The sequence below is a fragment of the Anabas testudineus genome, chromosome 16, assembly GCF_900324465.2.
Source record: "Anabas testudineus chromosome 16, fAnaTes1.2, whole genome shotgun sequence".
Lineage (NCBI taxonomy): Eukaryota > Metazoa > Chordata > Actinopteri > Anabantiformes > Anabantidae > Anabas > Anabas testudineus.
The window spans coordinates 10784105-10810639 of record NC_046625.1 but is presented as its reverse complement, the minus strand read 5'-3'; the positions used below and the strand labels follow the sequence as shown (position 1 = coordinate 10810639).

At 39.5% G+C, this 26535-nt stretch overlaps 3 protein-coding genes across 4 annotated transcripts; 2 read left to right on the top strand and 1 right to left on the bottom strand.

Annotated features, from left to right (window-relative positions):
• Positions 1-3291: 3291 nt before the first annotated feature.
• LOC113170672 (ictacalcin-like) lies at positions 3292-4287 on the top strand. Its single transcript, XM_026372856.1, has 3 exons — positions 3292-3330; positions 3727-3866; positions 3957-4287. Exons 2-3 carry the CDS (start codon positions 3732-3734, stop codon positions 4080-4082), a joined length of 261 nt encoding a protein of 86 aa, XP_026228641.1. The 5' UTR covers positions 3292-3330; positions 3727-3731; the 3' UTR covers positions 4083-4287.
• Positions 4288-5180: 893 nt separating this feature from the next.
• snx27b (sorting nexin 27b) lies at positions 5181-15231 on the top strand. Of its 2 annotated transcripts, none has more exons than XM_026372852.1 (13): positions 5181-5603; positions 8529-8760; positions 9110-9302; positions 9427-9491; positions 9588-9692; positions 9833-9911; positions 10834-10997; positions 11068-11157; positions 11566-11715; positions 12126-12254; positions 12834-12893; positions 12980-13028; positions 13172-15231. In XM_026372852.1, the coding sequence occupies exons 1-13, from the start codon at positions 5272-5274 to the stop codon at positions 13237-13239; spliced, it is 1716 nt and encodes a 571-aa protein (XP_026228637.1). In that variant the 5' UTR covers positions 5181-5271; the 3' UTR covers positions 13240-15231. The 2 variants fall into 2 exon arrangements, with proteins under 2 accessions (XP_026228637.1, XP_026228638.1); XM_026372853.1 differs by having other exon boundaries at positions 12980-13042.
• Positions 15232-17953: 2722 nt separating this feature from the next.
• On the bottom strand, positions 17954-25069 carry LOC113170331 (neuronal acetylcholine receptor subunit alpha-7-like). Its single transcript, XM_026372392.1, has 10 exons — positions 25018-25069; positions 23707-23846; positions 23111-23155; positions 22547-22656; positions 22386-22465; positions 21952-22119; positions 20351-20545; positions 19793-19879; positions 19555-19664; positions 17954-18888 (listed from the first exon to the last, which is right to left on the bottom strand). The coding sequence occupies exons 1-10, from the start codon at positions 25067-25069 to the stop codon at positions 18004-18006; spliced, it is 1872 nt and encodes a 623-aa protein (XP_026228177.1). The 3' UTR covers positions 17954-18003.
• Between the last annotated feature and the right edge of the window lie 1466 nt (positions 25070-26535).

Genomic DNA, 26535 nt, shown 5'->3' with positions numbered 1-26535 from the left:
TTTGTTGTGGACTTCAGTATCTTTCACACATCCACAGTGTGATGTTGTTCGGTGTCATTGCTGTAGGAGGAAACGAGTACTGTCTCATCAGGACTTCAACAGACATCACTCACTATGTTCTCCACCTCCAATAGTCTTAATAGCTTTCCACAAGCCAATCCAAACAACCCCTTCGAGCAATTGTACCACAAATAATATCCATACAGTTCAATCACTACTTCAAAGTTAATGACCACCAATAGATATTGTTGTACATTAGCTTTTGCATCCTTTTGTGTGTCTTTTCATTAATTCCACAAATTTGTTTGTGCTCACTGCTTACAGTTTCCATGTTTGTGCGCCCTGCGTTGGGCCTTAGTGGTGCTGGGTTGGCTGCCAGCAGATCAAGCCACATAGCTGCTGTCTCCCTGCTGTCCGCCAGGTGGCGCAACTGTTTAAAAATACTGCACATGTTAAATCTCAGCAGGCAACTTCCAGCCCACTAGAAGGCTGGCTTTTTTTTAATCTTATTTCTGCAAGTACAAGAAAACAGAAAAGGAACATCTTCTGGTTTCTGTCTTCCTCCTGCTTTCAACCTATGTGCTAAGTTACAGCACTTCATAAACAGAGGCAAACAAATGAAAATTATAGTGCTCTTCTATCTAAAGTTCTGCAGGGCAAAGACAACTGGATTATCTAGAAGAGGCAGATAGTTTGCCCAGTTCTGTTGACCCGTTCTACCTATTTGTGCAGAAGGGAACACTGGGAATACTGGGACAATACTGCTGCCTACAGTTAAACTGTAGCGGTTCTGTCCCATCATGTTCTTACAGTTTACTCCTGTGTGCCATATATTGTAATATTGTCTATCCACATTTCAGAGCTAAACTATAAGGAAAAAGGTGAGTAAGTAATTAAAATTCAACTCTTTGTCTCTGCATATATTTGTGTGAAACCAGCAACATGTGTCAATATACACCTACAAGTCTGAAATCATCAGCTCCATGAATCTATCAGCCAGTGGAAGCTGAATAAACAGAACACACCTGGTCTGAATCTCCTGTCAGAACCATTATGTATGTAGTTTAAAACAAAAGTATGAAACAAAACCATAACCTGGGTTTATAAGAAATAATTTGTATTTATTCACAAAAAATAAACATATAGCATGATAGGTAATTGATGGTGCTGTACTGTGATGGTACTGTAAGCGTTTTCTCCATCACTACTTCCTAAATCAAAGTCACCAGCACAGCTCACCCATGGGGTTAGACCACTGACTAACTGCTGCATTGTCCTGCTTGCCAAGTAGAGCTATAAAGTATCTGCGAGGACACAATAGGCCATACCATCAGCCTACTTTCAAATGTGTCTCAGTGCCAGTTTGTCTGTAATGTAGTGGGGAAAAAAACAGAAGTACCCTTCTATACAAGCTATACCAAACGTTATGTAGTGTTTGATGTGATTTCATTCCATAAATACACATGGGCTACACTAATTCATGCTGCAGACCAGAATATGCTACACACAGGTAAATGAAGCAAACAGCCTGCTTCCTGTTTACCTAGTAATGGAGCTATGTCTCTGTTGAATATATCGGTGAAAAATAGGTAGATTTCATCCTCTAACTATTAATAAGAGGGATTTCCTGCAGGCATTCAAATGCATTTTGCAAATCAACAGAATCACAATTGATGGCACAGTTTCCAGACAAAACATAATGTATCATCTTGTGCAGTTTGAGATATTTTGCTTGTTGAACAGATCAATGAACAATCAACAATCAATTTCACATGACAAAGATTTAACAAAACATCATGTGTAAACAGAAAAAGTCTGCCACTAAATTATAAAAGGAAAATACCTTCTTTAAATATGTATTGGTCAGATAGATATTCAATTTGTACTTACAGTAGCTTCAACAAACAAACAATTAGTTTTGGGACAATGTAATGCTGTGCAGAGGTTGTTTATTAGGTGTTTTATATAATCATTAACTGCAAATAGTCCAATTACCAACAATTTACAATAAAATAATGTCAGCAACAGCTTCAACAAGAGCAATAATAAGTGCAAACTGGCAAACCATTGTTATCCATGGAAACAATGGAAACCAAAGCCTATTAAAGCACAAAGAAACAAAACAGAGAGAGTCCCACACTGAACACACCTGGCTTGTGTTGTGTCTTTAAGGTTTCATATGTCCTGGTGCCAGAGGTAACTTGTAGTAAACAAAGCAGCGTGGTAACAGCAGCATTATTTTTGCTAAAACCACACAACGGCTCTGAGGTTTGATCTATTGTTCCTCTCCAGGGGTAAATTCAGCCAAACAGGTCATAAACTGCAACAAACTCAACAGGATTACACCAGTATTGCACAAGCAGTAGCTGCAGGCTTTCTTTCCCCCCCTTTTTTTTATTTTTCCAAGATACACTGATTGATAGCATAAGTTTGCTGATTCACAGAAATGAAACAAGAAGTGGATGATTTGTTTACAATATGTGGACATCACGTAACATCACACTTTTGGTACGTGGTTCATCTAAAGACGATACACAAACATTTTTACCAACATGAAAAGAACGGGATGGGGGAAAGCATGAGGCCCAAGTTAGCAAAAAAATATCAAGACAAATTCTTGCCGATCCTTTCTTTTTGTTCATTTTTCTTTTCTTTCTACAGATGAAACCAGTGCTTTAAAATGTAATGCAGTGACTTCTTCTGTGAAATCCTTGTGCACATCTGTACAGGCTGCAGCTACACATTCAGCCACTGAGTTGTGGTGGAAAGATTTTGTTATTTGTTATTTAATGTTAACAACAGGACAGCACTTACAACACTGTAGGGTTTAATTTGCCTCATTGTCAGTTGATCCAGCACAGTCACCACTAAGGTTGTTATATTAGTAATCCATCACACTTGCAACATATTAGATTAGTTGCAATAAATTAAATAGTCTCTAAAAGAGTCTCTAAAAAATACAATAGCATGTTTAACATGTAGCCTTAGGTTGTGTTAAATATACCTATTTTTTTATTATTATTATTTTATTCTGTGCCACTATAGGGAAAAAAACTCAATAGCACAAAGTAATGTCCTTGTGTATCAGAAGCAAATAAATCATCTTATATTTGTTCCATAAAGTGTTAATTACTGATACATGCTGGAGTCTGTACTTCATTCAGGTATTTCAATAGCAGACAAAACCTTGAATAGGAAAAAAAAATACAGAAGGAGTGGAGGCTGGGAAGAAGGCGTGTCAAACTCTATTTAAACGTTTGCAGGCCCTTCTCTTCTTTTTTTTACCTCTGTTCCACCTTCTTAAACTACACAAGTTTTCAAAAGACTTCGGTAAGTGAAAAACCTCTTTAAAGTACAGTATTTATTAGAAAAATTGGTTTTACATTTCATAAATCTAGCACTTCAAGATGTGATTTGAGTATCAGGTGGGTATACTACAATGTAGCATATATGAAATGTATATTATTACAACAAGAATAAACTCTCTGGGAATTCCGTAAATTAAGACAATTAAAGATAAGAAACATTCCTGTTTGTATTGTAACAAGCTGTTTGTTCAATATTTTAATTTGGTGTTTGAAGGCAGTGGAGTCAGATTCATGTGTTGAATGTATCATGGTGTGTTGTCATTGTAAAATGAATGAATAAATAGTATACGGCAAATAAATAAATACATGAATAAATACCGGGCTTCATAGTCTATAGTCTAATATTTTCTTGTTTCAGTCACCATGTCAGGACTCTCTCAGGCAATTGACCTACTCAAGGCTACCTTTGACAAGTATGCTGGAAAAGAAGGAGACAAAAACACTTTGACCAAGAGAGAACTGTCTGAACTGCTCCGCAGTGAGCTTCCCAGTGGAGGAGTAAGTACATGATGCAGTACTACTGCAAACACAAAGCTGTGAATGTAACTCCTGTCCTTACAGCTCCTCCTCCTTTCTGTCTTTTCTCAGTCCGTAGGCAAGTCTGCAGAGAGTAATTTCTTCAGCATGCTGGATGATGACGGTGACGGTGTTGTTAACTTCACAGAGTATATCAATTTAGTAGCAGCATTTACTGTGTTGAATCATCAAAAATAAATACTTTGGGAACATTGTTTCACAAATGTCTTGCACCAGACTGTGTATCAGACTTACATCTGTCAAGTATACCGATAACATATGTATAACATGTAAGTAAATCTTCAAATTAATACATGGTTATTATTCAGAGGGGGAGGGAATTAACATGTACTGACTTTGGGTGTGCATTGTTAATCAAGAATGTCAGAAATACCTAATAAACAAAATCATTTTGTCACGATAAATATTGTTTGGGCCTTGTTGTTCGTAGGTGTGAGTGTGAATGTTCCTCTGTCTCTGTATATCAGCCCTGTGATAAATTGGCAACCTGTCCAGCTGGGATTAGGTCCAGCATCCCCTTGACTCTTACAGTAGCAGGAAATGGATGGATGTTGTTAGGATAATGGATGGATGTTGTTAGTTTTAGGCTGCATATCATCTTTGTATATTAGTAATTCAGCCTTGACAACATCATCTTTAACACCATCATCAATATCATCTTTAGTAAATTGATTTTGTACACCACATCTGTATTAATCAATTAAACATCTGTATAATATCAAAACCTAGTGGAAATTATATAAATTCACCACTATGATATAAGTATGGCTTATAATTCATATGATTCAATAATAAAAATGCAGATTATTTTTTTTATTTCATTAACACCAGCTCCAGCTTTATAACTGCACAGTTTCAAGCACCAAATCTTTTTTGGCTTGTGTTCACTGAAAAAAGACAGAAAGTCAAGACAATAATGATGCTTTTGCTTTTTTTTTTTTACTTTTAATATTCTCAAAAATGTAGTAGTAGTAGAGCAGATGTGTATAAACCCAGGGTTAGTGTTCATATCCCCTGTTCCAAGACACCGGCTTGGTACTGTCTGAGGCTTTAGGCTGCTCTTGGCCAGCTTTCCCCTGTAAAGGAGCTTCCTAACTTCAAGGTGATTTACTTTTTTTAATATAACCTTCAGTAAGGACCAGCTCGGCGTGAGATTATGTGGTCCGTCCTGGGAACTCACCGACCCCACTGATCCACAGGGAACACATCCTGGGGCGGGCTCGCGAATCACCGGACGTTGTCGGCTTTTTCCGGCACATCTCGGCAGTTAGCTAGCCAAGCTGATTAGCCTGCTACTACCAGCTAATGTTTGTAGGATATTTAATGTTAGCTGAATCGGAGTGGATGATAGAAATAGTGTAGAGACATGGCGGACGTCGAGGGACAGGGAATTTGTTCGTCGGTCCCTCCGTTGCCTCACCCTTCCTCTCGGAACGGCTTCACCGACGGTACCGTGACACCGGGCACCGGCGGCAGCTGCCAGACTGAAACCACCGTTACCTCAGGCCCGCGGCTAGTCCGGATAGTGAAGTCGGATTCGGGCTATGGTTTCAATGTAAGGGGGCAAGTTAGCGAAGGAGGGCAACTGCGGAGCATCAACGGGGAACTGTACGCTCCACTGCAGCATGTCAGTGCTGTCTTACCGGGAGGTGCCGCCGACAGAGCCGGTATTTCAAAGGGGGACCGGATTCTTGAGGTGTAAGTGGCTGCTGCCTTCGTGTTAGCTTCGTCCTCAGTATTATAACACATAACATTTACGTGTAAATGAAGGATTGGCACTGACATTCAAGACGAGCAGGACCTGTGAGCATCGCTCGCTGCAGCCTTAGCTGTGGGTCCAGTGTCGGCTGTCTGTGCATGCACCATCACACCGGTCTTTCAGGGCAAAGTAGCCGTTCATCCTAATGAAAGGAGCGTCTGTGTCACAGAGGATAGATCCAGGGTTCATTAGGAGTTCTCTATCCGCAGCATGCCAAGTATTCTCACCCCTTGTGCATGCTCATATCATCCCAACCAGATGCAGCATGCAATATGTCTGCATTGTACAGTGCATCCAGTGCAGCCTGCTTTGCTTACATCAACCATGAAGTCAAACCACTATCATCAGAGCCACTCACTGTGTGTCCTTCTGTGAGCACTGTTGTGTATGTGTGTTGCATTCAGGACGGTTGTCTTCACTGGCGTGTTAGTATGCATGGAGATTGCTTGCTGATGTTAGACTCTGTTGCTATGGAGAGAAACACGCAGCATCAGTTCTGGTGCTCCAGTGTGTATGTGTGTGTGGAATAAGGCTATTCAGAAAGAGAGGGATGCCTTCAATTCAGTTCTGATTGGCTTTGATATGTAAGATCAGAGCCTCATTGGCTGGCTTTTGCACACTGCTTTGTTAATGGAGGGCCTGCAGTAACCTGGCAGTTTGTTGACCCCATTATTTCTGTGTGCATATAGCTTTACATGTGTTTATGTTCGGAAATTGTATTCGAAATAGCCTGCTAACCTCTATATTTCATCCCTGCATTAGCTGTTTTGGTCCATCATTATGAAACTTTAGGGTGCACTCTAACAGCCCCAAATATGGCCAGATCATTACTCACTCATTGTTAAAATAATCTACTGACGATTTTACTTTAGCGCATGGATTATTTTTGCCATTCTGTCAAGGCACACTATGTACTCAGTAACTAAGTATACACACAGTGGAAGTGACTGCAGTGATCTACTGCCTCTGCTATTCTCTATGCAATCAATATTTTTTTGCACATTTATAGTACAAACAAGTCCTGCTTCACAGCCATTTTTTGCAGAATAATCTATATTTCTAGACAACTTTTTCAGCCTCCTGGTGATGATAAATCAGAACAATACTATTTCTCACTTTAAGACATGCAGTGGATACTGTTTTGACATATTCAGCTGTTCATATGTTAGACTGTATGTGTAGAGTGTGTGAGTACAAAATAGGAAAAACGTAACTTTTAAGCAGTGAGATAAGGAATATAAATGAACTGCTATCTTGAATTATAAAGACAGAAGAACTGGCAGTGGCACACTAGAGTAAATGTCTCGCTGTATTATTCATCACACCCTGAAGTGCTGATAGTGCAAAGTGCAAAGGCCACCACATCTGGTGCTTATATAGGCATAAAGCTGCTAGGATTAAACAACTGTTAAAATGCTTAGTGTTTGTTTTGGTGTTGGAGAACCATTATTTCCCTTAGATGAGGTTTGCTGTCGCTACTTCACAGGACAACCAGGTGCTCAAGTGGTGTGAATCCAGATAACTCGGCAACAATAGTTGACTAAGAAAAAATCTACTTTTATATAACAATGCATTTCAGCACAAGGCCTTCTTCAAAGTAAGGTATAGGTTGGTCTAATCAGTTTGGTATAATTAAAAACATTCTTCTATTTAGACAACCAGTGTTGGTGAGTTCATTCTATCTCTATACCATTATATCCCTAAAAACCAATAACCATTGATGGCAATTTCTGGTAACTGGCAGCGTGGACAGGGAGGAGACGTGGAGCTTAAATAGACTTGAGAATTTAATCTTTCTAACATTTTACTACATATTTTTCCACCTCATCATTTTTCCCACATCATCCAGTTCTACAAAACTAAAAGATGAAGTAATCTCATTATTAGATCACAGGCTATATTTGACTCCACTTTATGTCAAACAAATTATGATTTAAATTGCTTCAAGGCATTAAATTTACAGTAGGTTATACAGATCACATTTGAGGCAGTGCTGGCCTCTGTGGTGTTGGAAAATGGTCAAATATAAGTTAATCCATTTAGGCTTATTTAGCATACTGTTGCTTAAATTGCAAAAATCCTTTACATTAGCCCAGGATAATTAAATGTTCTGACTCTCTTTCGGCCCCGGCTTAAACACCTTTTTGTCGACCTATACATAACAATTGACTTGATACTGGCTGAGTCTTGGGGAGAGATTGTGACTGTTCTAAGTAAAGTTAACTATAGGTCAGTACAGAACAGTCATCAGCAACACTGTCAAGCCTCTGACACATAACTGCCAAAGTGCACATACCCAGTATTACTCATGTTCAGCTTTGCCAGTGACATAAACCAAAGGTCTTATTCCTGAGGAGGAAGAAGTAAAGCCTGAGGGATTTTGAGGACAAAGAGTCTTGTCACTCTCTCTCACATATATAAAAGCTTTGTTCCCTTTCTGACATTTCCTTCAGGATATATTTACTATTTAGGGCTTTCAATCATTTTTTTAAATCCACATGCTAAGAATATAATGTGCTTCCGGTATAAAATGATGATGACTTTTAAGTATCTGAGTGCAGCAGCCTTTTAGAAATGCTGCTATCTTTATGACTTACCAATTTATTGTTGTTGGTAGTGAGTCACAAAGATATTGATTGAAATCTGTGGTTATTTTCTAAACACGTAGTTTGTGGTATTTCCATATTAGAATGCACTATATTGTAATATCTGCTTGCTCATAGGAATGTAAAGTATCAATTTCAGTATAATTTAGTCCAATACAAAGTATTGCCTCCAAAGATACCATAGACATGAGTGATGAATGCAAAATATGGATGCAGGTTAAATGTATAATTAAATACTTTTCTTTCTCTATTCTACAGTAATGGAGTGAATGTAGAGGGAGCCACCCATAAGCAGGTAGTGGACCTGATTCGGGCCGGTGAAAGGGAGTTAGTGCTTGCTGTGCTGTCTGTCCCACCCCAGGAGGCCGACTGCTTGGATCCTGGAGACGATGGCTCAGCTCAGTCCTGCTACGACTACTCCGACAAGCAAGCCGTCCCCATCTCTGTGCCGAGCTACAAGCACACTGAACTCAACCAGGAGAAGTTTGTGGTGGGTGCATTTGTGAATGAGCGAATAGATGGTTAAATAAAGGCAAGATGCCAAAGTACATATGGATGAGTAAGTGGAGACAGGCAATGTAGCGTAAAGATAAGAAAAGGTTCAAATAACAAAGCTATAATCTGTAACTTGATACGACAGTAGCCACAACTTTAAACAGACTCATGTGTCCTGATCTGGAATTCGACAAATGTTCCAGCTAGGTATTATGAGTAATGTTTGCTGTGGTAGCAAAAATATTTGTATTTGAAAACGGAAACTTAAGCTCCCTGTCGTTGCTTTAGGACAGTTGTTTTCATTATTATCTTTCTCTGCCCTAACCCCAACTCTCTCATTCCAGGTGTATAATGTGTACATGGCAGGCAGACAGCTGTGCTCCAAGCGTTACCGGGAGTTTGTGATCCTACACCAAAACCTTAAGCGGGAGTTTGCCAACTTCACGTTCCCCAAGCTGCCTGGGAAGTGGCCTTTTTCCTTGTCAGAGCAGCAGCTGGACGCACGACGCAGGGGCCTAGAAGAATACTTAGAGAAGGGTGAGAGATGACAAGTCAAGAATGTGCAGTAGTAATTATAATTTTGGTGGTTTGTAAACCTAAGTGAGCCATGGTCGGGTAGAAACACTTTCTACTCAACTCATTTTGTGTGTTTGATCTGCAGTGTGTTCTGTACGGGTGATTGGAGAAAGTGACATCATGCAGGAGTTTCTGTCTGAATCAGATGAGGTAAAAGAGAAAAACTAACTTGTCATTTTTTTAATCTATGGCTTGTGGCTCACTGTTGTTTTGTTTCCTTGTTTGTTTTTCTTTTTCATAAACTAGAACTATAATGGCGTGTCAGATGTGGAGCTGAGAATAGCAATGCCAGATAAAACCACACTCACTGTCAGAGTTCGCAAAAACTCTACTACAGACCAGGTCTACCAGGTAAACACAGACACAGGATTGTCTTGTATACAGTAACTATTAACCATTGTAACCATGACCTTATCACTGCCTTCCTGCATATGAGCTGCTTTTCTTTTTCAATCTATGATTTTGTATCTGTGTCTTGCTTTCCTTTTTAGGCTGTGGTAATGAAACTAGGGATGGACAGTGTAACAGCCAGCTACTTTGCCCTATTTGAGGTTATCAACCACACCTTTGGTGAGTAAGAACACTCAAGCACCAGTTGCATGAGTGCATTTTTCCACACTCAAAATGTTTTCCATCTTGGAAATCCATCTCTGGCTTTAGTTGTAGCCACTGACCTTTCCATAGCCATCTTTGTAGAATAATAATAGAAGAAGTACTAAAATAATGTACTGTAATAATGTACATTTATTTTCAGTATGTCACTTCAACCAATCCTCACTTTCTCAAGTGGTATTTTGTACATTGAGTCAAAACCTGTTTATTTTAAGCAAAGAACAAAAGTGTTTTTCCGTGTTTTTTGAAACAAAAAACATAAAATCACCACCCTCCTACTTGACTTTTACATAGGTGACCCATTGCTTTATTTTAGTCCCCTGGGAGAGTGAATTTCTGTAGTCTGTGATATTGTTTCTTAGCTTCTTCCTATGTCTGTTGTGTTTGACTTTTTTTTCTTGTTCCATCTTTATCATCTTTGAATTTTGAACACTCCAGACAAAGTAGAATTTCATAAGACTGAGATCCTACAACTATGCTAGTGGCTCTGTCAGTCTGTACTTAACATGTTATATGTTAGTTTGCTAATATTTTGAAAGTATTTGGCCAAAAAACAAAATATTTGACACATTTTATTAAATATATTAATATTTACATTCCTAGTCAACTAATGATATTTTTCACTGTGTACAAGTCAGTTTTTGTGTATGTATGAAACTAGATGCTCTGTTGACTTTCCTTTTTAAAAATGCAGTTAATGAATTTCTTGGCTTAAATAGAGGTCGCAATAAAAAATAAATAAATAAAATAACATTTGTGTCACATTTAGTGTAGTAGTAGTAGTAGTGTAAACATAGGACACATTGCAGCATTTTAGTTTTTGCATACTTTTAGTTCATGCATACTTTTCTACATAAGAATGTCTCCCTCTCTTCTTCAGTGCGTAAACTTGCCCCCAATGAGTTCCCCCACAAACTGTATATACAGAACTATACCTCAGCCATCCCAGGAACCTGCCTCACTTTGCGCAAGTGGCTCTTCACCACAGAAGAAGAGATTCTGCTCAATGACAACCAGCTTGCTGTCAATTACTTCTTCCACCAGGTGTGTATTTGCCTGTCTTTGTTTTGTTGTGTATTTATGTGTTTGGTTTAACTGTCCCTTGTCTTTGTAGGCTATGGATGATGTAAAGAAAGGCTTCATCAAGGCAGAGCAGAAGTCTTACCAGCTGCAAAAACTGGCAGAACAAAAGAAGATGTCGACGGTCAGTCTCTCACACGTAGGCACAAAGTATACAGCCACACAAGTTCCAGAGTACCTCGCGCATACTGACTCATTGCAGTTCAGTTGCAGTCTTATGTCATCCTCTCTCTCCCACCTGTGCAGTCTCCCTTCACTGTTTGTTTGTGATATAACAAAGTCGAAAATGCACTATGTCTTCTAGAGGTGGAGGTAGTCTAACAGTGATGGTGTAGGTTTATCTGAAATGTCAGAGGTGCAAATACTTGAAAAATATACTCTGCTCCTTCATGTCTATAAAGATTACAGGTTACGCTTAAACATCAGCTGGTGCATCCTGCACTTACTCTACTTATCTACGTATTGTAATACAATAAATAGTAGAACACTATGTGGCATCTTGTCTCATCTCTCTCCTGTTTTTCTTTCTCAGTATCTGAGTTTATTGAGGGCTTGTGAGGGCTACAATGAGATCATATTCCCTCACTGTTCCTGTGATTCCCGACGTAAAGGCCACGTCATCACAGCCATCAGTGTTCACCACTTCAAGCTGCATGCCTGCACTGAGGAAGGGACACTTGAGGCAAGGGCAACTTTTTGTAATGGGATTTCACTTTGTATAAAAACTCTGAAGTTTGAATGGGTTTAACAAGAGGTTGATATGATACTGTGTTTGGTAATTCATGTAAAGGGAAGATAACATTTTATGTTATTACTGCTGTAGTAGATCTGCACATATCCTACAACTTGGTAATAATACTACAAGTAAGAAATGTTCAGAAAAATACTTTAGAATCTTTGTTTACAAGGAAACACATGAGGTCTTTAAGTCATCTCACAGTAAAATTCTTTCCATTATGATCCACCTGTCATGTATAATTGTACGTATGACGAAAGTGTGCAAGAGCTCAGCGAGTAGGTTCAGGGTATCCACATCTGGATTCAGTTTGTGTGTTAATGTGTGAGAGAAATAAACATTCAGTTTTGTTCCAGAACCAGGTGATTGCATTTGACTGGGGGGAGATGCAGAGGTGGGACACAGATGAAGAGGGCATGGCCTTCTGTTTTGAATATGCACGGGGAGAGAAAAAACCACGCTGGGTCAAGATATTTACACCTTATGTGAGTGTTACAAACTTTATTAAAGCACCCCAAAGAAAACACAGCTCACTGATGTAATTCTTTACTATAAATATTTTTTACACTCATAACACAACAGATATGTATTGTTGGTTTTGTTTCTTTGTTTTTGATGATTTATGAGGGTGCTTTGAGTGGCTGATTATCTTACTTTAGCATAAATACTGGAGAAAGAATCTGGCTACCACCACATCTAAAGCTCATTCAAGACATTGTTGGTCCTGTGTTTAGTTCATCCAAAACTTCGGTCACACATTTCTTGTCTCTTAGCAGTTAACAGACAAACACTGGAGACCAGAAGGATTTAAATGGTCCTAAATTGTTGTTTGATTTTGATTAGACATGATAAAAGGTGTTAAGTAGCAACCTTGAATGTGTTAAGAGGGATGTGAAGGTGCTTCCTTCTGCTTCAAATCTTCTTGAAATTTACAGGATATATGCTGCGTGAATGTTATTCAACTGTTGACCAGAAAACATGTCAAATCTATTTGCGCTTAATTTATTTACATAAATCAATGTATCTTTTTTAATTGAAATCCATGTTTCTTTCTTTGTTCTCAGTTTAATTACATGCATGAATGCTTCGAGAGGGTCTTCTGTGAGCTGAAGTGGAGCAAGGAGGTGCTGACCATCTACTTACTTACTGACTCTATTAAAAGCCATTTACTGGTGTTCTTTACTCATAGCTGATGTGTTTGTGTCTACAGGTGGAAGAGGAGGCTACAGACAAGGACAATAAGAACTGCAGTAAAGATGGTATGTGTGGCAAGGTAAGGCTTTGCCTGCCTCTGTCCAGACTATGATCCAGTAAAAACCTGGCTGAATTTCTCTGCTTCTGTGTCTTTGTCTGTCTCTCTGTGTTTTGAGTGTCTTTGTCCTGATGGTGTTTTCTGTTGCAGAATATTTTCCAGCTGCTGAGGCTCAGAAGGGATGGGGGCACCTAGGAAGGGAGATTGTTACCTCTTAATTACACACCGTCATCATCCCCCTCGGCTCAGTTTTGGTCCTCATCTAGACCCACACCCAGCAACACTCAGCTATTAACTACAGTGGTCATCTGTGCCCTCCATCTACAACGTCCGGAGAAGCTTCCACCAATACATGCAAACCAACAAGCATCTGCATATGAACAAAACAAATAAACAGGAGCATAAAAAGCCACAGACAAATGAACCAGAACTCTTGAATTCAGCACATCATAACCATGCATTAAGCAGAGCTTTGTCTGTAAACTTGAAGTCCTGGATTCATGCAAGCCTTTGTCTTATTGGCAGGGGCTTAAAATGGAATGTGACGTGCAAATGACGAGGTTTTCTCCACTTTGGGAAAGGAAAACGAAAGCAAAGAAGGAATTCATGGTGGACTAAGAAGGGAAAGTGAAAGCCGTTAGCTTCAATCTGCGGTGGACTGACCACAGAAAGACCCTAAGCTTCTCAATTTACCGGTTAGAGCAGCACTTTCTTCTTTAAAAGTGCAGCTTTCAAAGAAGACATGAACCACCAAGTGTATATGTGCATACTGACTATAGTTGCAGGGGGTCCCAGAAGGTGCAGGGCCAACCAGAGAGAGTTCCCCAGGATGTAAGGCACAGCTTAATACATACATTTTCATACATTTGAAGCTAAATCTGCATTTATAGAAGAAAACTATCAACATTATAATGTAATGAATAAGAGAAGGCAGAAAGAAAGACATTTTGTAGGACTGTTATATTTTTCATCCATAGATGTGGGTGCACAAAGCAATCAGCGGTGATTGTTTGACACATGGGCAGGAAGATATTAAACTTAAAACTATTGTTGCACTTTATCAGACAGTATTAACAACCTCAAAATGTGGCCTATGTAACCTTAGAAGCAGATAGTGTGAATAATGCTGGAAAAGCTTAGATTTGTTTAGTTTTCATTCCTTTTTCACTGACGACAGTATAGTTATGTACGGTGTTGTTGAATGATGTGTGTTCAGAGCCATGCATTTAACTTATGAATTAATAGTATTATGTAAACTCTCCATGCAGGCATTTTGAGGTCACTGTAGAGCAGCAGTGGTGTTGAGGGCTCAGACAAGTGGCAGCGTAGTACCTTGACAAAACAGCAGGGGTCCTTCTCTTCTTACCTGCCTTATGGCTGGCTGTGATTTTTTTTTGTTTATTTGTTTGTTTGTTTTTTGGTGTGTGTGTATTAATCATTTTAGTTTGTGTAGAAAAAAACACTCATGCTCTACAGATTCAGGTTAAGTGGAGAAAGGGTTTCTTAGCAAAAAGGGCAACTTGCATCCCTCATCAACATCATATATATATATAAACAGCTGAGCTAATTCACTAAAGGTTTTGTAGGACCTGACTTAAGACAAGATAATATGATCACATTATGAAGCCACTGATTCTGACCACTGAATCTTATCAGAACAAATTCCAACATCCAGCCCCTTCTCATGTTTGTCTTATAGTGAGAACATTTTTGGTATTTTTGAGTCACATTCTGAACCATGGCTTTTACTAAAAGTGTTTGTTATAATGATTGCACTTATCTCAAAAGCCAATTTGGGTGATTAATGAGCTTCTAGAGGCCTCGGTGGGTGTGTAAAGAAGTTTAATTTGAATGTGTTGAGGCCTGAATTGAGAGATTGGCCTTTAGGATTGTACATTCAAACGCATTTCCCAGGATTCTTGTCTATTTGCTGAACCATGTCTGGCATTGTCTCATCTGCTCATCTTCAAGTGTGTGCATTCTTTTCTCTTACCTTTCTGTCTTTCTCTCTCTCATTCTGTCAAGAGACACATATTATTTATTTCCGTAAGATACAGTGTTAAATTCAAAAACTTTTTTTCACCAGAGCTTTTGAAGAGTCACACTAAGAGGATGGAGATTGACAACCTGCAGGGTCTTTTGACATGTTGAAATGTACAATTTAAGTGTTTGGTTACGTTGCTTACTGTAACAAATTGTAACATATTCTTTTAAATAAACCAATTTATTGATGAAGTTATTTTTTCATTCGTTTTTGTGTATGTGCATTGGAACCTAAGGCATTACCAGTACGTGGGAGCTCAGAGTCAAGACTGCCAAAATTATGAAGTTGCACACAAGAGCTTTATCCTGTAGAGATGATTTTACACGCATTCTCCCACTCTCCCTCGTGTACCCACATTTTCTTTTTTCCCTCTCTCCTCACTGACCTTCTCTTCTCTCCCCAACTCCAAGTCTTTTAATGAGATGTGGGAGACAATTACCCCAAGGCAGTGAAATGGTCATTCCATATCAACCTGCATCGAATGTCTGCAGCCAGTAATTAAAAGCTATTGACTGCTGGTGGTGTGGGATAAAATCTTGGGACAACTGAATTTTGAATAGCAAATATCTCTGGGCCAGAGACGTGTCCTGAAAGACATTTTGCAAGTTATCAGACGTCTGTGAAGCAGTAGGTTTTGCTGCAGATATTGATATTCATTTCTCAATTCTAACCTATAACTATACTGTTTAGCTGTGGATAAAACTCTCTCTCTCAATTCTTTTTACTATTAAACTGTAATATTATGTGGTCATGGCTTCTTTTTTTCTTTTCAGTAGTTGTTTGACATTTTAAATGGAACTGCAAGTGACTGGTATGAACCGAGCTTCAGGTGCATGTGGGTTTACTGCATTAGGTCTGCAGCAGGATCTTGTCTTTCCCACTTGATGTGTGAGCAGGTTGTGCTCATGCTGCTCTGTGTGTCTGTGTATGTGTGCGTGAATTTGTGCGACAAGTGCAGTCACACATAGTAGTGGCCTTTGGGTACCAAAGACCTGTTTTCTGCAGTCCCCCGTCCTGCTTGCTGCATGCTCCTCTGTTTTGTATGGGTTGGATTGCTTCCTTTCTGCAGGAGCTGTCAGCACAGAGCAGAGCGATGACTGAGTCACTGGTGGAGAAGAGGATCTTTGTTTTATTACCTGCACTGTATTGCTTCTCTCAGCGTCCCTGCCAGTCATATAACCAAAAGGAGTGCAGTAGGTCACTGAAACGTACCATGAACTACCCTGGCAGTACACACTGTACTGTATTGCACACTAATAGCATTAGGGCTGAAAACACGGCTCGTCGTGCCAAAACACCAATTAGTTAAATTCATTCATCTCAAAGTGTTTGCATTTTTTAAATACTAAATCATTTAACATGGGAATATTTGCCAACATCTGTTCCATATTTCTGATAAAGACATGCTCTGCCAATTTATAATATATAGTCAATGATCCCTAACTGCTGGTCTAAGTATCCCAGAGGAGATACTGTCTCTCCTCTCGCTGTCCCCCTGCCCCTCTCTCATTAATGAGAAATCGGCTGAAAACTTTATTGGTCCCTATTTGCTTTCTCAGCACATTTCCGCCTCACTCTCAGTTTCTCTCCACCGTGTTCCTTCGGTCTTCTCTTTCATTCTGCATCCTCCACCACCCCTGTGCCTCGGCAAAGCCCACCGTTCATCTCTGTTTCTGTCTCGTTCAGCTTTTCGCCCCCTTTATTGCTGTGCTTCATTACCTCTGCCTTGCTCGTATTCCTGTCCTTAACTCCTCCTGCCTTCTGTTTCTGCATCCTTTTTGAAACATCGATCAGGGGAGGCAAGCCAGAGAATAGAAAATCGGATGCATGTCGAGAGAGTACAAAAGATGTTTTTCTCTCAGGTCTACTGCTAAGTTTGTCGCAAGCAATTTGCATTTGAGTGATTAACACCTCTGAGAAATGTTTGTGTTACATTCAAATTCACAAGTGTATGAGGTGCGTGTGTTTATAAGGTAAGTCTTATGAAATGATTTTTGGAAAGCTGACAGGATGTGAGTTCTTCTCAGTGAGGCCGCCAAAGACAGACAACAATGTTCTCAACTGTGAATACAATCTGACATTTTTAAATATTTCTCTTACGGGCCAGAAATGAAAGAAAGCCAGATTTTTCAGTATCCATGTGGGAAAGGTACTGATCACAATGACTGTACCTTGTAACATTATTTGAACACTTGAACACAAAACATTTGAAAAGCCCAGTTAAATTGAACATTTTTGAAACTGCTACGTCCTAGAGAAAAAATTCTCAGACGTGACAAAATGAGAATACTACAGTATGATTTATATTTGGTAAGAAGGTGTAAGCACACAATATAGCAGAGAGAAAACAGTCCATCCTGTTTTCAAAAAGCTGCGTTAGCATCTCCACTGACATACTATAGAAGACCATTAAAAATTCAGTTTTAATGTATCCATGAAACTTTTAAACTGCGCCTGAATCCTGCTTGAGTGATAAAAGCTCCGTCGTCTTCATGCAGCACATCAGTAGTCAGAGTTTCTACTGAGCAACTTAATGTTGCATCCCCTTTTAGAACATTCACTTTACATATTTTGTCATGCTTCTCAGTGTGCACACAAATTATAGGATGATTTTTCCGTTAGGATCACAAAACAGTTCATTCCTTGTTTTATCTTTAAACCTAAAAAATATTCACAGTTCATTTTGTTGTATTTCACAAACCATCATCCAAATACTGTTGAAACAGCCACAGAAACCACTGTGGAAAGACTGTAAAAGTGAACATGATCCAAATACTCTATCAGGAAGTGATAGTTCACTTCAGGTGTCCCAGTGCACTTTGTCTTACTGAATAGGAAATATTTGTCATATGTCCCAGTATCTTCAACAGCAATTGTGCTTCCAACAAATCATTATCTGTATTATTCATATCGCTATAAAATCTTTATTTTTAACCTCTCAAAGGAAGTCTTTGGATAATGCTTCTCCAAAGTTGGGTGCAGCCATGAGAATAGCAATGGTGCAGATAATGTTGAAGACACTGAATCCCACTAGACACAGGCGATCGATGACAGCTGCAGCAAACTGCCACTGCTCTGCCAAACTCAGCTGCCGGTCCTGCTCCCGAACACGTTCGACTAGGAACTGCACCTCCACCAGAAGGGCCTGCAGCTGGTTGTCCACTGCCACGGAACGAACCACACCGCTTTGGGTATGCATGGCAGCTGATCTCCCTGTTCCAACCCCAGCCTCTAAAACACAGTGTACAGAGGAGACAGCCGATGGATCAGGGTCTGGAGATGCTGGAGGTTCATGTAGAGTGCTCCCAAACTTGGAGGATGGGAGTTGACGATGGACGGGTGTATCTCCAGCTGCGCCTCCTCCTACTGCTACTACTGCTACTGCTGCTCCCTCTCTTTCCTCTCCAATGTTAATCCTTCCATGACTAGTGGCCCTGCTCCTCTGAACCGGCTCCAATTCAGCCGTGGTCTGGAAAGTCTGATAGCCCATGTAAGGCAGATGACCATTAGGCTGAGGGTGTGGGTTGGGATCTCTGGGGCTAGAATTAGGGAGAATAACAACCTGAGAGTTGGGCCTGGGATGTGGTGGATGTGGCAGAGGGTGGCTGAGCTGGTTGAGGCTGGCCTGCAGGGAGCTGAGGTTCTGGGGAAAGACAGAGGGCACTGGGGTGGGGATGGTAGTGGTAGTAGTGGTGGTGGTAGGAGAGGAAAGGGTCTTGCTCTGACAGTCTGCCTGGCTATTGGAAAGAGTTGGGTCCACTCCCTCCCCTGGGCGCTTCATACGTAGGAACCATGGAACCCACTGCAGCAGAACCAAGTGCACCTGGTAGATAAGAGGACAAAGTATAATGACAGCAGCTGTACTAGATGATCGTAAACATTCAACCTCTGTAAACCTCAAGTCCTAGTATTAGTTTGGAGCTCATCTTAAATGTTACACACTTTTTCACTCAATATCATCCTTGTTTCTACATATATTAAAACCAGATTAGTTCATGTTTGGTTTAAGAGGCAAACACATTTCCACAGTACAACTCTTAATTACATTACATCTAGATTAATGCAATGCAGTTTTCATCTATCTCAACCACAAAACCTTAGACGTGCTACATGTTGTACAAAACCCGTAGCTGAAAGACATTAGACTGTAGTAAAAAATGGGATAATTAAAAAGTAATTACGTTTCTGCACTGGCTGCCTGTCCAGCTTAGGATTTATATTAAAATGGAACATTTCAGCCAGACACTGAGACATGTTACTGTTAATTCCTTACTAATCTTCATGTAGTCTGAGATCTAAAAGACTGTGTCCCTCTTATTTTATTCAGTAGTTTAAAACATTGTATTTTAAGCTATGATGTTTTATTTGGTATTTAATTTTACTGTAGCAGGTATAGTCTGGTTCGGATTTATGTTGTAATTTTGTTTTAAGTATTGTTCACATTGCTCCATAAATCTGTTTTATTATTGCATAATTTATTATAGCTCACCCAATGTGGCATGTGTCCGCTGTCAGGGCTGTGGTGATGGAACTGGAGGACAATGACTGTGGCTACTACTGACATCCCAACAATTACCATGGTGCTGGCAAAGTACTGACCTATGACAGCACACATTTCACTCATTAGGGTGCTGACAATCTTTATACTACGAACATGTGTGTGCTCCCAAAAAGCAACCAAACTCCCAAACAGATAAACACGTATGCATAGAAAGAAAACAACTGACCAATCAGTGGAACAGAATCAGAAGTGGCGGGCATAATCTCTGCAACCATCAGCATGAAGACAGTCAGAGAAAGCAGAACGGTGATGCCTGGAGGCAGACCCAACACGCGAGGGAGTCGTGGGTTGCAAAGAAAAAAGCAAGAGAATACTTAAGAGGTGAAAGTAATTGAGTATTCTTGGTGGAACAGTATATGTATTTGTATGCTGCACTTGACTTTTTACCACAACCATTTTTCTTTCTGACACTCATTCGATTTTAGTCTCTCATCTACCCACACGCCTTTCCTGCCCTTGCTTTTTCCATGTCTCTGCTTTTCCCATCTCAGCCCTCCTTGACACAATATAAATGATCTAGGGTTGATTTGATTGAATTGAAGGTTTTCTAGTAATGTTGACAGATTGTGAGAGGAAACTGTAATTGTGAAATAAAGAAGAATAGAAGCCATAGAAAAGAAAAAGAATTTGCAGCAAGATGTAGGATTTCACATCTCATAAACGATAGACTTCTGTCCTGTTCTTCTCACTTTTCTTTTCACACTAACTTATTATTATTCCTCACCCAGGCTGATCTTCTCCCCAGAGTTGGCAGGAAGCAGGAAGACCAACAGGGTCATCGAGGAGAGGAGCACACAGGGGATGAGGAGGTTGAGGGCATAAAACAAGGTCCTCCTTCGTAATGTTACCACAAAGGTAACGTCAGGGTAGGGTTCTGCACAACAGTCATAGAAAACTTCATGACGACCTCCAGGGACCTCTGAGAGGAGGAGGAAAGACACAGATATTAAAATGCAGAAAACACCACTGTGTGAAAATAGCGAAACAGAAATCTCAGCATCTCTGTCTCAATAATGAAATGTATTTTGTTGCAATGATTGGATATTTTTTGACTGAGAGAGAAAGAAATGTTAAGCGCTGTGAAATGAGAAGCATATCAAGACTGTCTAATATTCATAAAACAATGTTACCGAACAGAGCTAAAATAGAAAGTAGAAAGAAATCTGACATATTAAATCAGTGCTTGGTACTGCAGTAGCTTTACTGCCATATACTATTGTACAGTAGCATATAAAACATCAAAGCTAAATATGTATTGCAGTTGTATTACTGTGGCATACTGTGACTGCTAAAGTCTAATTATACAGGTGCATCTTAGGTGCAATTAGAATATCATCTAATATAATTTTTTATTCCAGTAATTTAATTTAAAAAGTGAAACTCGTATATTACATAGATTCATTACAGAGTAATATATTTCAACTGTTCATTTCTTTTAATTTTGATGATTGTGGCTTACAACTAATTAAAACCCAAAAATCACTATCTCAGAAAATTTTAATATTACAGAAGAATCAATTAAAAAAGGATTTTTAATGCAAAGGTTTCCCGAGCCTTAAAATGGTCTCACAGTCTGGCTCAGCAGGCTACACATGAGGAAGACTGCTGACTTGACAGCCGTCCTGATTTCATTTTCCAGCAGGACTTGGCACCTAAAGTACCAAGACCTGGTTTAATGACCATGGAATCACTGTACTTGAATGGCCAACAAACTCACCTGACCTAAACCCCATAGAGAAACAAAGGGGTTTTGTGAAGAGGAAGATGAGAGACACCAGACCCAACAATGCAGACAAGCTAAGGGCCGATATCAAAGCAACCTGGGCTTCCCTAACAACTCAGCAGTGCCACAGGCAGATCACCTCCATGCCACGCCACATTGATGCAGCAATTCATGCTGAAGGAGCCCCAACTAAGTATTGAGTTCCCACACTCTACATGGGCATGCTTTTCAGCAACCTTTCAGCATTAAAAATCCTTTTTTAATCTAATCTAAGTTTCTGAGATGGTGAATTTGGGGTTTTCATTAGCTGTAAGCCCTAATCATCAAGATTAAAAGAATTAAATGGTAGGAATATGTGACTCTGTGTGTAATGAATCTACAGTATATAATATATGAGTATAACCTTTGGAACTGAATTACTGAAATAAATAAACTTTTTGATGACATTCTAATACATTGAGATGCAGCTGTACATCTAATTATAAATCGTATGCTTTACAGGTACAGTATGTATGTGTTGCTTTAATATAACACTGTTACCAAGCAACACAGTTTTTCATGCAGGGCCTCCGCAGCATGAGCAACACGTCTGCACGACTTACCCAGTAGGTCCCACTCTCCGTTGGGCATGTATCCTGACACATCGGCCTCTTTCATCTGGATGTCCAGCAACCAGCCGTCAAATGTCCAAGAACCAAACTTCAGCTCACAGCGCTGGATGTCAAATGGAAACCATCGCACGTCCACGTTACATGTGCTGATAAATATTCCTTGAAATGCAGACAGCATGGATATAGTTTACAGGGAAAGAGAAGTAAATACTGTAGCAACAATGTTGGTGTTTACTAAAACTGGGGATGATTAAATAAAAATTTGGTTTGGTGCAGCCATGTGGAAATAAGTGAAGAAGAAAACATTTAATTGCATTTAGCAATCTTAGAATTAATTTTCTGCAGCACAAGTAATATTGTATGCATGTAGAATAACTAAATACATACAGTAATTAACATAGTTTTAGTAATGATTAAAAACTCACCTGGAGGCAGATACTCACAGAAGCCACTGGAGTTAACAAGCACATTAGTCTTAAAGGTGGCATCGAACTTATCATGAGCGCTGAAGGATCAAAACACAGTGATTAGATGGTTTAGAGCTCAGCAGAAAACCTGTACGTGTATGTGGTTATACGTTACATACCTGTTATAAAGCAATATATCAGGGGTCCAGACCTGGTCAGGGGTGAAACGCAGGTTCTTAACTCCAGGATACTCTGACTGGTTCCACTGGAGATAGTGGTCATACCACTGCTGGGAGACACAAACACAACTCTGGTTTTGCTTTTGAATGTAGACAGAACACACTGATTTTTCATAATGGAGCTGTAGTGTTTTCATTCTGTTGCGTGTCTTCCTCCTGTTGCCTTTACCGAACTTTTTCCCTGTTTCTCCCTGTTTAACAGATGTTTTGGCAGTTTTTTCTCATCTAGCAGCAAAAATATGATTTTTTATTTTGGACTAGAAATAGAGATGCCTTCACATGACTTTGGTAAAAAAAAACTGGTCAATTAGCCTCTATTCCTGCAGAAGGAGGAATGAAGTCTGCCCTGAAGCCTAAAAGTTCTACATCATCACCTTGTTGAAGTGTCCATTACTGTGACGCTAAACACATCTATCATCTATGTTGATACTGGTCATGTGTTCTTGCAAATAATTAGAGAACATGCAAAAATATCACCTTATTAGTGTTACTCACTGTACTCACCATCTGCAGCCAGGCATTTGTAGTGAGGATCTGATTCTTTTCATCCTGGTATAACATAACAGCATAGGAAATAAGTAATAAGTAATTTAATGATTTCAAGAATCAATTCATAGTTTCTTATTAAAATATTATACACTAATGACTATCTATATTTAAAGAGTTTTTGGTGCAATGATTAATAATGACATACTTTATTAATCCCCTTGGGAAACACATGTACATAGGTATCAGTGTCTTAGCCAAGGGTCATGGATGACTGCTCTACCAACTGAGCCACTGCTGCCCCTATAGTATGGCTTTTATCCATATTCGTTCTAAAGAAATTCCTTTCTAGTGCAATTGTGGTATAAGTGATTATTTTCACATTGTCCAAGCAAATGGAAATTTTGCCTCACCTTTAGCTGAAACATCAGCTAAAGAGTAATTTAGTAACCAGTAACTAGTAATCAGTAACTCTTTAAATGTACATGTCAGCATGTACGTATTGTATCATGATAAACTTATAAAAAGTGTGAACACGTCCATTAGAGTTATATTTTCTGTTTGTATAGCATGTACTGCGTTAATATAAAAGCACAATGATGTGCCATGCATACCACATCCATGACCTGCATTAGAGTAAAGGAGAAATGAACAATGAGAGCCTGGGAGTCATTGGCCACAGGTCTCTCCATGCGATTGTAGTCCCTCAGCAGCTCCCTGAGCAAAAAGCGCTGGTGAGGACCTTGCACTGATACTGAAAAGGAGAGGAGAAGAAAGCAAGAGGTTAATGGAAAGGAGAAGCTAAGACAGAAAAATGAATCACAAACTAAAAAGGTAATAGCTGCAGCATTTATGCACAGTACTGTAGATCAAGCAACAGCAGAAAATTGTGCAATTACAATCACAGTTTGCAAAAAACACACCAACAGAGGATTTGGCTTAATGCAGCATAGAGTTTTGGAGGTACAATAAGAGAAAAATGAAGAATGAATTTCAGTTTAAGGAGTGCAAAAACATATAGTTTATTAAATAACAGGACAAAAGAGAATGTAGGTTAAAATTGTGTGAAAGAAAGGGAGGAAAAAAGAAAAAGAGCAGAGCCGAGAGCAAGAATACAATTACATCTCTGATTGATCATCAGCAGATGATGTTTAAAAAAGCTGTTAAAATGTCAGCTTCGATCTTTTCAGGAAAAAGTGGGGCCATTAAACACCGAAACACCCCACGTAGACACACGCAGCACTCACAACAATGAGAGCAGGGAACTTTCTCTCATCGCCCTATAACTCCACCAAGGGCTTCGATTTAGTCTTAATTCACTCTCTACAAGGCAATCACTTTGGTGTGTGTGTGTGTGTGTGTGTGTGTGTGTGTGTGTGTGTGTGTGTGTGTGTGTGTGTGTGTGTGTGTGTGTGTGTGTGTGTGTGTGTGTGTGTGAGAGAGAGAGAGAGAGAGAGAGAGAGGGGTGGAGGGGTGGGGTTATCAGTGGATGCAAGAGGCTCAATGAAATGATTCAAAACCATTCAAACCATCATTCATTTAAAATAGCTACACAATGTTCTGTAGCTAACACTGCATACAAGTGTTCAAACTAGATCCAGTGGGAGTGCTCCTCTTAATGGTGTAAGATTAATGCATTGTGCAGTGTTAAATCAATATTATCTATCAATCTATAACAAAAATGCCCAGCTCTGCTATATAATCTGCAGCAAACATGATTACATTTCATACTGCTGCTTGCTCATCATCAAAACAAATCAATTTCTCCTGTCTGGCTGCACACTTACAGAAACTAGCTGCACAGTTATTAGGAACAGGCTGCTTAGTGACACAGACATTGAAGAGTACACAGTATACGCAGCACATGTAGAAAACGCACTTGTTCGAGTGCAGCCTCACTCAAAGCGCCAATGAAAGTCACTCACCTTGAAGCAAAGTCGCAAGTATCAACAGCCAAAGAGCCACAGCCTGCCACATACTGCATTCCTGTGTATTAACAGAGAAACAGTGGAGGAGGAAGAAATAGAGAGAGAGAAGGTGAGGGAGGGTGAGCTAGAGATCAAGGTCTACTGAGAAAGAGACGCTGTAGAAAAGAAGTGAGGACTGTGTGATTCTGGCAGTGAAGGAGGAGAAAGCGAGAGGATGAGAGAACAGGAGAGACAGGGAGGGTGAAAAATGCAGTGAACCTCCCAGTCCTCAGAAGAGGGAGATGCTGTGTGTTACAGCCAGTCTCACTCTGAGAGCTAGGCATACCCTGACCTACAGCTCAAACTCACCCTTCATGCTTCTCTGCTCATTGCTTCCTGCTGACTTTCTGATGTACAGTTATTTCTGCAGGCGAACATCACACATCCTCAATAATTTTACTATGGACTAATTCCCTTTTTTCCTCGGTTGATGGATTTGATGGAAGAGGGTTTTTACACGGACTTGGATGGACTCTTTGAATATGGACAACCATCCAAGTAATGAGAATATATATCTAAATATAGGTGTCGTTAACTCACAGCTTGAAGGAGGAAAACAGAAGGGAAAATAAACATTTTCCTTGTAAGCATATTCTAGTGACCTCATCTAGATGAGAACAATTTTAATAATTAGTCTCCACAATTTTGCCAGAAAGCAATTTTTAAATCTGCTTTGCTTAACTACTAAAATCTGACATCAGCACATTCACAGAGAGATGCTGACACCCACTGGATGTATCCATAAAGTGCAAAAACCTCACTTGCTGGATTATTCAACTAAATAGCTACAGAAATAATGATCACAACTTAGTCACTGACATGGTTGGACAATGGACAAGACTGCCAACAACAATAATTAGAGACAGAGTTGATGTACTGCAGTAATTTCTTTACCAAAATAAAACCAAATACCCAGAACATTCTCTCAGAGTGAATATGTCCATCTGAATGAGTCAACTCCCCCAAGACATATAAATTATCATGTTCCTGGAAGCACAGGTCAGGGTGGAGGAGTAGCAGCAATCTTCCACCCGAGCCTATTAATTAACTCCAGGTCTAAACAAAGTTTTAACGCATCTGAGCCTCACTCCGCTGATCCAAACTGGAAAAGTCTTTAACTGAATTCTCCTGCTTTCTATCTGATTTACTTCTAAGTGCAGATAAAGTCATTAAAGTGGGTGACCTTAATATTCATGTAGATGTCGATGATAACTTCCCCAACACCACGTTTAATTCACTATTCGACTTTACTCAAAATGTAAATAAACCGACTCACTGTTTTAATCACATCCTTGATCTTCTTTTGACATTCAGTGTTGAAATTGTATTATTATTTATTTTTATTTTATGACTCTTTTTATCATTAACCCTCTTTTATCTGACCATTTTTAAATAACATTTGAATTTACTGCTCAGAACTTTACTTCACCTAAGATACATTTTCACTACAGTGCGTGTTTATCCGAATATGCTGTT

What these genes read in the sequence shown, in the direction of transcription:
- LOC113170672 (XM_026372856.1), top strand. Translation starts at nt 3,732, where the DNA reads ATGTCAGGACTCTCTCAGGCAATTGACCTACTCAAGGCTACCTTTGAC. An exon ending in GTGAGCTTCCCAGTGGAGGA is followed by an intron (nt 3,867 to 3,956) that starts GTAAGTACATGA and finishes GTCTTTTCTCAG; the next exon opens with TCCGTAGGCAAGTCTGCAGA.
- snx27b (XM_026372852.1), top strand. Translation starts at nt 5,272, where the DNA reads ATGGCGGACGTCGAGGGACAGGGAATTTGTTCGTCGGTCCCTCCGTTG. An exon ending in AGAAGAATACTTAGAGAAGG is followed by an intron (nt 9,303 to 9,426) that starts GTGAGAGATGAC and finishes TTTGATCTGCAG; the next exon opens with TGTGTTCTGTACGGGTGATT. An exon ending in CTACAGACCAGGTCTACCAG is followed by an intron (nt 9,693 to 9,832) that starts GTAAACACAGAC and finishes TTTCCTTTTTAG; the next exon opens with GCTGTGGTAATGAAACTAGG.
- LOC113170331 (XM_026372392.1), bottom strand. Translation starts at nt 25,069, where the DNA reads ATGTGGCAGGCTGTGGCTCTTTGGCTGTTGATACTTGCGACTTTGCTT. An exon ending in TAATGCAGGTCATGGATGTG is followed by an intron (nt 23,156 to 23,706) that starts GTATGCATGGCA and finishes ATGTTATACCAG; the next exon opens with GATGAAAAGAATCAGATCCT. An exon ending in TGGGGAGAAGATCAGCCTGG is followed by an intron (nt 19,880 to 20,350) that starts GTGAGGAATAAT and finishes GTCTGCCTCCAG; the next exon opens with GCATCACCGTTCTGCTTTCT.